This window comes from Cryptomeria japonica, chromosome 9 (assembly GCF_030272615.1).
Source record: "Cryptomeria japonica chromosome 9, Sugi_1.0, whole genome shotgun sequence".
Lineage (NCBI taxonomy): Eukaryota > Viridiplantae > Streptophyta > Pinopsida > Cupressales > Cupressaceae > Cryptomeria > Cryptomeria japonica.
In genome coordinates, this window is record NC_081413.1 from 631,937,628 (window position 1) to 631,951,042 (window position 13,415).

The window sequence follows — 13,415 nt, forward strand, 5'->3', positions numbered from 1 at the left end:
CCTTAAACTTTTTGCCTTATTTTCTATTTTCTCCTTTTCTCTTCCCAACTTTAGTAATTCATCCTCAAAATTTGTTATCTGCTGTTCAAAAACTGATAATGTATCTGGTGAGTTAACAAAATTATCTGCAAGTTTATTTATTTCATCCTGTACCTTGCTTATTTGCTTATCTATATCAGCTATTAGTAGGTTTGTCTTGCATATGTCTTTGTACAAAGTCTTGCACTCTTTTAGTAAATTACATAGTTCCAATAGAAGTGTGTCAAATTCTCTTGTACACTTATTTATCTAATCTTCAAAGAATATTTGTTTTTCAATTTCCATTTTATCCTTCAATGCCTCTTGCTCAATTATCATTGTGTTTTCATTGATGTATTTTGACAAAATTTCAATTTGATTTGATGAATCCTTATTGTCTATGTTACAGTTAGGAGCTAACCTCTTCAAAATTGGTATGGTGTCATCTATAGCCTTATAAGCTTGTGAGCTGCAATCTATTATCCTCTTAATTGAATCTAAGAGTACTTCTATTACATTGGTTGATTTATAGCCTGCTGATGAGGAACCAATACTCTGAATACCACCGGTGGTAGAAGTAACCAAGCTTGTTGTGACCTCTGGTAGGTCAGTCTGTGTTTCCATTTCTTTAAGCAATGGTTTTTGGTCTTCTCCTATTGCCGGTGGAGTTGTTTCCATGTGAATTTGTCCTTGTTCTGGAGCCTGTTGCTCTTTGTCATCTGTTGGTTTCTCTTGTGTGTTATTAGTTTGCTCGGCTATCGGTGGCTTACTATCCATGTCTATCTTACCAGTTGTATCTTGATCTACCACAATGTTGATCTTTTATGTATCAACATCTACTGTATAAAAGACTTTAGGATTAGGATTGACATCCTGTTCATTCATACTTTCAACTGTCAGTTGATCTTTTGTAGTTGTTGTTGTTGTTGTTACCGGTGGAGTAATCAAAGGAGGTCGGGGTAAGTTGTCTTTAACTTTGATACTAGGTGGTTCACCAACTTTACCTTTACCCTTGTCCTTGTCCTTCTGATATACCTTTATAGGTTTATGGCTCATGTATTCTTCCTGTTTTTCTTTTTCAACTAGGAATGTATCCCATGCATTTTCTATTTCTTTAGTCACCTCATTTACTCTTCTAACCATTAATGCAATGTGTCGGTGTGTAGTAGAGAATACTAACTGGTTGGCTTCAATAATTAAATCATCAATTTCTTTAGGTGAGTTCACCGGGTACACAACAAGTAGCTTTTCTATCTTGATTTTCTTGTCAAGTTCTACTACTGCTTGTCTTCTTGCTTCCAATCTTTGAAATAATTCATTTGGTATTTCATCTGCTACTTCCATAAAAAAATTCTTATACATGTCCATGTGCAAAATAACACTATTTTCTACTTGTTCTTTTTCATCTACTGTCAGAGTGTCATACAATTTTTCTATATTCTTTAGTTTCCCTTCCTCTGTAATTTCATTCAACAGTATGTCAAGAGGGGCCATGTCCTGATTTGTCCTCTTCTTCTTCTTTGGTGTAGTCTTCCTAACCGGAGATCTCACTGCTTGTTGTTTTTGTCTTGTCCTCCTAGGTGAGGGTGTGGTTGCCGATGAGGGATTTCTTTTCCTTACAACTCTCTTGAAATTTGCAGGCATGTCATTCTCTGAGGAAGTGCCTATCAGTGATAAGTGAGTTTCAAGTTGTAGAGTTCCTAACTCTTCCTCAGTGATACCGGTTTGTTTCATCACATCTTCTTTAATGGCCTTTGCCTATCTAGAACCTCTTCTCACAACTACTTCGACCTTCTTCACTCTTTTCTTAGATTGAATTTGTTTTTCTATGGTCTCAGCACTACCAAATACTTCTTCCTTTGGCTCATTTGGTGCTTCTAGAAGTGCTTTAGCATAAGTTTCAATGATAAGGTCATCATTCTCATAACCCATTTCTGTTACCCAAATTGTCCTTGGGATGACTGCTTGGACATCCATATCTCATCCTTTTTTATTACAAAGCATATGTTATCTTTGTAATTGTCAACAATTTTTTGTGACAATCTGATTCTCTTCTTCATTTTTGCCTTAAGTGCTTGAAAGTGTTCATGGATATTGTTTTCCTTATCTTCTCCCATATTGTTGAATAGTTCTTTTAGTTGTTTACCTACCGGTATATCAAATCCAAATTCTTTGTAGCCTATACCGGGAACCTGTTTGGTTATATGTAGCATCAAACATACTAGTAGATTTCCAAACCTAAAATTTCCTTTCTTATCCTTCTTAATCTTGCCTAGGTTGTCAATTAACTCATCCTTCAACCACTCACATATATCAATCTTTACATTATCTGTGATCATGTCATAAGCACTCTTAATGCATAAACTTGAAATTGAGTTAAGTTTGTTTGCATGAGTTGCCTTATACCCTAATATCATGCTAATAAACCTTACATTTATGTCGGTAACATCATTGAATCTCAAGGACCTTTTGTCAGATGTTGCACCAGTTAGATTAGTTACTAGGTCATTTGAGACCTTTTTAGTCTTGTCGGGCCTTTTACTGGTTGAGGGTAACCCTGTCACTGCTTTGACAACTTCCTTGGTAATTTTGTGAATTGCATCTAATGAGAAAAATTCACCATGTACCTTGCTTAAGACTATCCTAATCACATCCTTGGGAAATTCAGGAATGCAGAGGATTTCGGTAAATCCTAGGGTTTCAATGATTTTATGTTCCGGTTTTATATTTTTGGATTCATCACATATGATAGATTTATGCATTGTTTTGATTTCTTCATTTCCTAATTCCTCTATGTTGTAGTGGATGTAAATTCTGGGGTCCTCAACATAGACAACTCCTTTTGGAATTTGAGAAAAAGCACCTACAGTATCATCTTTCTTTGCTACTTCGGGAACTAATTGAAACATGGGCCTAGGGTGCTTTATAACCTTGACTACAGTAGGGTTTGCTATATATTCAAGTGCAGAGGTGGATGCCATGATGATAAATACCTTTTTCTGCCTTTGGATGGGTTGATTGCTTGAAGTGCTTCGCCCCTTTGCTTGAAATCCTTAGCTCTGCAAATATCGCTTTCTTCAAATGTTTGAAATCTTGGTGAAGTGAAATGGAGCCAAAACTACAAATCTATAATGTTTATTTGCCATCTACCACAATTAATGCATGTTGGTTACATACTCATTTAACATTTTCTATTGGTAATGAAGTAATTTCCAACTTCTCATCTCTAACTGAGGGAATAATAGCATATGTCTCATTTATTGCCAAACCCTCAAAGAAGATTTTCTTCAGTTTGATGAAGAGCTTCCTACCGGTGAAGCATTACTATGTCCTGCCGATGAAGCATTGATTGGTTCTACTAGTGGAGGAGTATTCCCAACATTTAGATCAGCTTTTCTAATCCATTGTTTTGAGAATTCTTGTTTAACCTCTTCAACTTTTTCTTTCCCTTTCAAGCTAGAACTTTTGTTGTCTGTCGGTGATCCTTTACTTCTATAGAATTTCACAATATGCCCAATCTTGTTACATGCATAACAAGTCACATTAATTTTTTGAATAGCTTTGCCATAACCTATGTCGGTTTGTGTTCTACATTGATTAGATAGGTGTCCAAATCTTCCACAAATATAACACCTTACATTCATTCTACAATTTTCAGAGTTGTGCCCAACTTTGTTACATTTTGAACATTGACCGGTGGGTGTGTTGATATTCTGATAACTTCTAGATCTGCATTGATTTTCTCTATGCCCATACTTATTACAGTTAAAGCATTTTCCATTGAATTTATAAGTATTAGGTTGTCTTACCGGTTTGTTGTGATCCTGAGTGTTTGCAGTACTAGAGCTTTCTCCTGCTTCAAAGCCAATTCCACAAGTATCACCATTAGGTTTATGAATCTTCAATAAGTCACCAAGTTCTTCTGAGATTTTCTTGAGTTTTTCTTTGTGTTGATTTGGAATATCCAGTTCTCTTTGTAAGATCTCTTTTTGTCTCATCAGTTCATTGGAGTCATTCTGTGTATGCATCAAATCTGTCTTCAATAGGTCATTTTCATAGCTAAGTCTTTTGTTCTCATTTGTTGCATCACTTAGTCTTTTGGTCAATTCTTCTTCATTCTTTTTCCTATCTTCAATTTCTTTGTAGAATCTCATGGTCATATCTTGTATCTCAATACTTCATTGTTATGTTCTTCAGTTTCAGCTTGCTTATCTCATCATTCAGTAATTCCTTTTCATCATTCTCATTTTGCAACTTTTCACATAATTCTCTTCTCTTGTTTCTTGAAATGGTAAAATTCTCTTCAAGTGCCTGAATGATATCTTGAGCTGCCTTTAGATCATCTTCAAATTTGATGTTTTTCAATTTTTTTGCATCATAATCTGAGAGAGTTGCTTCTAGTTGCTTCATCAGACTTTCCATCTTTACCGGTGTCAAGATCTTCCTCAAGCTGTTAGGCTTCTGAAAATAGAGGACCAAGCTTTGATACCAATTGTTAGGATTCCCACAAATACTTAGAGGGGGGGGGTGAATTAGTATTTGACTGGTAATTAGAATTTCTCAACTTAAAACATGCAGAACATATTATAACAGTGTACCGGTATGCATGAAATAATGCAATAAACAGAAATGAAAGTAACCACATAAGAAACACACCATAACACAATATTTTAATGAGGAAACCCGGTGTGGGAAAAACCTAGGTGGGATTTGTGACCCACAATATTCACTTACTAGCCAATAAGAGAATATTACTTACAAGAGGGGCCTGCACATGCAGGAAGGCCAAGTTCCTAGAGCTCACTACTCAAATGGGAAGTCTCACTGACTTACAATGTGGATTATACAAATCCAATAACTTGTACTACTTTATAATAGCATCTTCAATGCTAGATTCAGCACCGGTTTTTGCTCTGTTCTTTACATATACCCCTTAACCTATATTTCGCATAATAGGTTTGCCTCATTATTTTCTCTCCATTACCCTCCCAAAATGTCTACAATGATCTCTCATATATATAAGAGTCATTTTACAACTTGCCAAGTTGGCTTACAAAGTTTTTTACAATAATAAAAAAAATATAATATATCAAAAATCCTATCGGCCTCTGTGCTGATATGCTTCCTTTCTCTGCCGGTGCCGGTGTACAGTGTGATCTGTTGATGCCGGTGTAATGCCTTGCTGGTGCCATAGGATTGTAAGGTTGCCATCAATGACAAAACCTTAAATCACCTTCAATGTCTCATTGGAGTGTGCATATGCCAACACTGACAAGCGGGCAATGACTGTCAACACCATAAGAGATGACTTGGTGAAGTATGGATGCATGGTGATTGGGTATAGAGTATTCTATGCTAGCAGGATGGATTATGTTCCTATAGCTGCGATGCATGTCACTTATCGAATGGTCAAGGAAGATGCAGAGTGTGCCTTGTGTACCTACACGCAAAAACAACTCATTGAGAATTCAAAATCCATCAAAGAGGACAAGGCACTAAGGTTCAAGTTTGGTCAACTACTTGTCGAGTTGTTTCTCTACTTTCAAGGGTATTTTCTAGGAGTTGGTGATCTTGAATGGTCAAGTGACCTACCGGTTACAAGACAAATCAAGGAGAGTCTACAAATAGTGGGATATACTTATTCGAAGACTCTGAACAAGTATTTTGATAAGTTTAGATTAAAGATGAACCAGAGAACAAGGCTATCAAGTGACCTGGTTAAGAAGTATGAAGATGATATTTGTTTCATGATCAAAGTGGATCATTGCATAATGGAAGAAGCTTAGCCAAGAAAAGATGAAGTTGAGCCTATGGGCTATGAAGTGGTGAATAATATACTCATTGGGTATGCCTCTACCCTACTTGATTCATTGCTTGATCCAAAGAAGAAGAGGGCCAGTACCTACTCTGAGAGGGTTAATCCTATTGAAGTACCAAAGCAGAGGAAGAAGAAAGTTGTGCCATCGACATCGACACCAGTTACATCTGTTGCCAGTCCAAAAGTGACCAAGAGGTCACCAGCCAAGAAGAAACTAGAGGCTATTCCGCAAAAGGTATTTGAGAGGAAGAGGAAAACAAGGAACAAAGCATAGGATTATTACAAGCCTATTGTACATTTTCAAAGTATTATAAATAATATTAGAAGGAAAATTCTTGATGATCTAAAAGATTATTTTGATGATCTTAACGATACTAAAAAGCAAGAGGTAGAGCAAGAACTCATTAAGTATTTATGTGATAATGATCGGTTTCCAATTGATATTAAACATATAGTTTCTAATTATTTGTATGATTCTTTGGACAATAAATGCCACATTGTCACTGAAAAGGAGCAAATAATTAGGGAACAAATTCTTGCTCAATATTTCTCAGATGCTTCAAATTCTAAATTATTTGAGATTCTTGATCGGTACAAAGGGATTATTTTCATGAGAAAGAGAAGACTTTAGTTACTTGAAGGGAAAATCTCTGAAGTAGAAAAGGACACTCATCTGTAGGCTCAAAAAGTTTTCAAGATACAAAAGGTATCTGAAGAAAAGCTACAGGCTGAGCAAGTGTCTGCCCAATCAAAACTAGATGAAACCTTCAATAATCAGGGAGAAAGAGTAACTGAGCAAAATGACCCTATCAATGTGGATGCATTAGATGATGAAGGTACTAAACTGGAGGTAGCTAAGAAGGAGAAATATGAAAATGAGAAAGAGGAGAAGGAAAAAGTGGAGAAAGAGAAAGCTGAGAAAGCTGAGAAAGAGAAAGCAGAAAAAGAGAAAGCGGAGAAGGAGAAAGAAGAGAAAGAGAAAGAGGAAAAAGAGAAAGGTGAGAAAGAGAAAGCAGAGAAAGAGAAAGAGGAAAAAGAGAAAGTGGAGAAGGAGAAAATGGAGAATAAGAAAGAGGAGAAGGAGAAAATAGAGAAGGAGAAAATGGAGAAGAAAAAATAGGAGAAGGAGAAAGCGGAGAAGGAGAAAATAGAGAAGGAGAAAGTGGAGAAGGAGAAAGTAGAAAAGGAGAAAGCAGAGCAGGAGAAGAGAGACAAGAGGAGATCAAAGAAAAGGAAGGAGGATAGACTCCCAAGACTCCCAAGGCAACTAAAGATCAAGTTCAAGCTAAACAGGTTGATCCCACCACTCGCAGTGAATTGACTTTTTCCTATCTCACGAAATCTGTAGATGAAAATGAGCTACATAGAAGTATTCAACTTGCTCAAGAAATATTGGAGGAACTAATAAGGAAGAAAGAAAAAGATATTATTCAACTTGTTGTTGATACTCTTTCAACCTTAGTCCCCGAGACTAATCTTTCGGGTACCGATTCCTCACTGGCCCAGTTAAAGCTTCTATGCACAGTAATGGGTGATCAAGTGCAAACATTGGGAGATGCGGCCCAGGATACCGTAGAGAAAAAGAATTCAAAGGCACTAAAAGTTTCATTGGTGAAGCAATTTAACAAAGACAGGGCCAAGTTGATCCATCAATGAGATGATATCAGTCTGGCAATGGATGAAGGACATAAAATTTTGAGAAAAATCTTCCAGCCTGATCTATTATGTGATGATGCTATGAAGAAAAAAGGTCAACTTCAATCAGAATTAAAGTAGGATATAGAGAACTTCAAAGTGCCATATGATTCCTTCACAGTGTATGGGCAGACTATATAGACTCACAGGCAATAGATTGCTAGGATTGATTCAAAGATCTCCAAGAAGACTCAAGATCTGCAGAAGCTTGAGTTGCTTTTATTACCTAAGTTACAGATTCTTCAGAAGTGCTTTCTGAACATGGACACCATTGTTGTCACTCAAGAATTGAGCACTATTGATGCCATGGAGGAGTTAGCATTCTAGATGAAGACATGGAGTGAAATTTTTTCCTCACTCCTAGATACTCGGTCTACAGACATGAAAGAATTTCTAAAAAACTTTAAAGTCATTTTTGAAAAGTTTTCCTCATTATTGTCATAAACATATACTCTATTTTCATGTTATGCAATATGATTTTGGTAAATCTTTGTGGCATGTTTGCATTACTTTGTCATTGTTGGAAAAGGGGGAGTGGTATTTGAAAATTTAATGCAAATGAAAGTAGTACATGCTTGAAATTCTAGCAAAAGGAGTAGTGTATATTCTTAGGGGGAGTAATTTTGGTTATGGCATCATTTTTGTTTTGTAAGCACTTAGATGTCAATTTTTTTTAAGTGTTGCCATCAATGCTAAAGGGGGAAATTGTTGGCATTTTGACGATATTTGTACTTTGTTGTGATTATCATTGATGGACACACACTTATTTGATGTATGAGTTATTCTCAACCGATAGTATGTGATGTATCATTCAAACCAGTATTATATGCCAATGTATGCATAGTCTTTGTTTGTAAAAGACTATCGGTGTTTGTAGAAGGAGATTACCACTCAAAGCATGGTCGAGGACCTCAAGTGATACGAGGACCCCAAGTGGCAGCCAATATTTTCAAGATCGAAACATTATGTTCTAGTTTACCAGTCTTTGTTTGTAAACCGGTAATTGGTATACCCTATTTTGTTAACTGGAAAACTTGTAAAGAGTGATGAGTTATCATCCACCTACATTGATGCAATGATTTTGTGTTGTGTAACAAATTGTGTCTAGATGCATTGTACCTAGGAAATTGTATTCTAATCTCATTGGACCGACATGAAATCAGATTCCTATATGAGGACATCATGTATAGGGCTTTATGAGTTGCGTAAGAAGATTAGGTCTTTGCAAGAAGGTATCTTGCGATAAAGATTGAATGTATGAAGGACAAAAGACTGAAGTAATGTTGCAATGCATTAATAGAGAGCAATCAAGGATATAACTAAGAATTTTGTGCTACTTTATAGATCACTTACTTGTTGATTACTAATCTCTTCGACAAGTTAGAAACCCTTAACCAGGTAGGCTTAGTTAAGATTGTTCTAAACCTCTAACAAGGTGGTTCACAGTTGTGAATTTGAAATCCTTTAATAGGGTAGTCTTTAAAAGGACTTATCTCCTAACAGAGATCAAGATTCCTAATAGGATCTGTTCTAGTGAAGAACATTGTAAGGCCTTAACCGGTATGGTTGCTATTATGCAAATAGTAGACTTGTGAGTTTTACTCACCGTGGTTTTTCCCATTTCGGTTTCCACATCAAAATATCTTGTGTTATGGTGATTATATTATTGTGGGTGAATGCTTTATTTTATATTTGGATTGTTTGTGTATTAACTGGTTTACTATTGAAAGGGTTATACTGGTCTGCAGTAAAACTGCTTTAAGTGTTTAGTAAGCATTTTGGGTATACTAATTCACCCCCCCCCCTCTTAGTATTCATCATGTAGATCCTCGTACTCCACTGCTATACCCTCCAATCCCATAAAACCTACTCCTCCACCAACCACCTCAGACTCTGTATCCTCATCAGAATAATCACCTATCTCCTCGTTAGATCCATCACTATGTGATCCCTCCTTAACCCCCATGGAAGCAACATTCTCTGCCTGCAATGGTCCACTCCACCCAATGCCACCCATCCTCCATCTTCCTCCTCTACCTCGCACCACTCCTCCTCTACCCCTCACCACTCCTCCCTCATATCCTCCTCCTGCTTGGCCACCACCTCCTCCCTGACCATATCCAACTACGCCACCCACAATAATCCTACCACCTCTCCTCCCTCTACCCCTCCTTCCACCTCTATCACCTCTGCCCTGATAATCATCATCAACCTCTTCTAGTGCAGAAATCATCTCTCTTGTCCCTGTGAATCGAGGGAACCTATGTGTCAAAAAGTATTGCGTATATTCCACAACCATCCCTACATCCGTTACATCCTCATACATGCTCCATACACAAAAAGGCAAAGAATAGAGCTTAGTCTGGGCTATCACAAAATCCAATGTTGGCCCCCAATCTATCCTCTCCTTGTGTACCCAAGCATACATAGTCATCCTCGGTGGCATCAGTTGCACACACCCAAACTATCAGTAAACTTAAGGAAGGATAAACCACTCTATCACATACGAGATGCGACCCAAAAGGAATCTGCTCATGAATAAGTAGGGCACCTCAAAAGCATCCTTTGATCATAGCTCACACACTCGATAGGGCCTCCACACCACTGTATCCATATCATCTAGGGACCACCTCCAATACTCTAACTTCCCAAGCATCGGCTAGGAAGAAATCTGACTGTACATTATCACAAAGGGTGTCCCTGCTAGTTTGAACCTCGACCCAAGCGACTCATCTCACTTTTTGATCTTATCATCTTATCCATAATAAAAAAATGAATTGTGAAAATACTAAATTATGATTTATGGGATACCTACTATCAAGTAGGCTAGTGTGTTGTGTGAATCATGTATATTTGTAAAACAAAGTAGAGAAAGATTTACTAAAGAAAGTTCCATACTCAAAATCATCATTCTAATGACTATTTTTTAGTTAGTGATCATTACTTTCTTAATGAAAAAATAATTCATAAACCTATTTTATATCACATTTAAATAGTTGAGGTTCTTCTTATAGTGTCTTGGTTAAGTGGTGGTCTTGTTGCTATTTCTACCAAGCTTCTAACCTCCACTAGGCCATTGTGTTTGTAGGCTTGTGCCTTTGGTGATCCAATGTGTTTGTGAGTTTGAGCCTCAACATTAAATGGGGATGAGGTCCCCCATTCATGACCTCGTGGTTCATATTTGAGGTCCCCCGTTCGTGATCTCATGGTTGTTTCATAGCTTCAGATCAAAATTATTTCATGTGGTACCCTAAAGAACATCATATCAACATCACCAATCATGTTACAAGATTTACAACTCTCTTACCTTTAAATTGATAATTTTTTTAAAACTATTAAATATAATTTAATTTCATTAAATTTGACCTTGTTCAAATAAAATCATGTGTGTACTATTTATCAACATCTTTGTGAACTCCCTTGCTTGTTATAGTTGAATAGCTCTAGACCTCCTGGCCTCTTATTCATTTTCTGTTGCTACACTAGTTGTATGAAATGAGCATATCTATAATATTACATTTTCCATCGACAAGAAGGAAAATATCCATTAAAAGTTTGGATGGATTGTTGATCAACTTCAAAACCAACTTCACTTGGGGGTTAGGTATGTAGGGCATAATAGGACCAAGACCAAGAATAGAGAGGCAAGAGATATCGATGCGACTGAAGGTCTCAAGAGGACACAAGGGCATGGTACGAGAAGCAATCTGTTTGATTCGAGCTCATCACATCCTAGTAGTGAGAGTAACCTGGGGGGACCCAACATACCAAATCTGAGCAGAGCACCATCGGGTGGATCAGTGTCCAGAGTACCATTTGGAGGACCAGTATTTGAAGGATCAATTTCTGGAGGGTTGAGTTTGAGTTTCGGAGGGTAGAATAGGCCACTGCCAAGGAGCGTGATGGTGAATTGGAAAAAATTTCCTAAGTTCAATGGAGATGCGAAAGAAGACCTAGTACGGTATTGTCATATGTGTGAAACAATCTAGTTGGCCAATGGCGTGACCGACAAGGTGAAATGGGTGGTGCAGTTCCCCACCACCCTACGAGGGGTAGCCATCAACTTGTACTCTGATGCTAATAAAACAAAGATAGCAACTTGGGACAAATTAAATAAAGCCTTCAAAATAGAGTTTAGACTTCTTAGAGTACAAAGCAAGGGAAACACAAGACTGTTAGACCATATAGTCGACGACTAAACGAACTACTGGGAAAGATGGACAACCAACCAAGTGACAGATTAAAAAAAAGGTGGTTTGTGGAGGGTTTAAGATCATCCCTCAAGAGGAAAATGAAAATCATACCACCCACCTCCTACGAAGATGCCTTTAACTGGGCAATGGACCTAGAAAGTGAAGGCAAAACATCCAGGAAGAAGAAAGACAAGTCTTCTGGCAAGGAGGACTTCTCGAAGGGAAGTAGTAGCAATGAGGGGTCGAACAAGAAGGTGCAAACCCTCTAGAAGGACATTCATCGCATGATGAAGGAATTTAAAAGTATGAAGGGAAGCACTAGTAAGAATGAAGAAGTGTGGTGCACGCAGTGTAAGGAGGAAGGTCATACAAAAGGCACGTGTCCTAAAAAGGCTTTCTACGACATTTTCCAAGTGTTGGGACACTCCACCAAAGAATGTCCCTACAACATGGAGACACGAGGGATTAGGTACTTTTCACCCAAGAGTAGCCATCACCCTCCAGTATAGTGGGCACATCCTAGCCTCAAGCCAACACCACAACATCATTTGGTGGTTATAGAAGTAACCAAAGGGAATGAAAAGGAAACAATAATAATAACAATAACCGAAGCCGAACATAGTATGATGCCAAAGGATGGTCGATGATTCAATGTCGGGCCTACAACTAGTGGGTATGCTTTACACAAGATTGCCAGAAAGAGGAAGCACCCCAAAATTTGTGCAGATGGTGTGGTCCCAAAGACCGCAATGATACAAATTGACCCAAGCCAGGGGTTAATCTTCTCAATATTGAGAAAACCAACGATGATAAAGAAGTGTTGGCAATCACTCATTCTCAAGCCAAGAAGGCCACTTATCCCGACCCCCATACGAAGAAGGAGAGATTGCAGTAGGAAAATGCCGACATTGAGTAGGAGATGAGGACAAAATGATGAAAAAATGCAAAGGTGGTGTCTACCTCATCTTGTACTGAAGTAGAAAAGAACATTATTGGGCAAGTTTTGTAGATGGAGGTGCCAATAAAGGTGAAGGACCTTCTGGACACAATGCCATAGATGAGGACTATCATTCTTAGTACCATATAAATCACTGTACACACACCTTCAGGTGTGACCTAGACGGAAGTCTCGGTCAGCCCTTCGGCTGATCCAATGTTGTTGGCCTTAAATAGTGGTTGCCATCCTACGATAGTGGAAATGGGAATCCTTGGGACTATCCTTAAGGAAACCATCATGGATAGAAGATCCGGGGTAAATGTGATGCAAAAGGATACATGTAAGAAGCTTGGTAAGCCAATACTATGGCCACCCACATTCAATTTGGTGGGAGCGGACCAACACAGTATTAAGCCACTCGACACCCCAATGGTTGAGCCCGTGACCATTGACACACAACCCTTCTTACTGGATTTTGTTGTAATCCCACTTAAATAAAAGGGCTATGATTATATCTTAGGGAGAGGGTGGCTGGTCACAACAAAAGTGGATCACAATTGGAAGAACACCCTCTACATGGAGAAAGGGGGGCAAAAGTACGTTATTGATCTGAGGACCCAGGCATTCAGCGAGGAGCTTGCATCATCTGACTCCAACTCAAAAAACTCAAAAAGATGGGAGTCGGATTCCTATGAAGAAAGAGACAATATGGAACTAAATAGTGAAGGAGTGCTTGAACTCGATGGCTGCTCAG

At 38.0% G+C, this 13,415-nt stretch overlaps 1 protein-coding gene across 1 annotated transcript; it reads right to left on the bottom strand.

The window, feature by feature from the left end:
* Window positions 1-9,338: 9,338 nt before the first annotated feature.
* Window positions 9,339-9,857, bottom strand: LOC131075708 (uncharacterized). The gene has a single exon (XM_058012580.1). The coding sequence runs from the start codon at window positions 9,855-9,857 to the stop codon at window positions 9,339-9,341; it is 519 nt and encodes a 172-aa protein (XP_057868563.1).
* Window positions 9,858-13,415: the final 3,558 nt, after the last annotated feature.

What these genes read in the sequence shown, in the direction of transcription:
- LOC131075708 (XM_058012580.1), bottom strand. Translation starts at nt 9,857, where the DNA reads ATGTATGAGGATGTAACGGATGTAGGGATGGTTGTGGAATATACGCAA.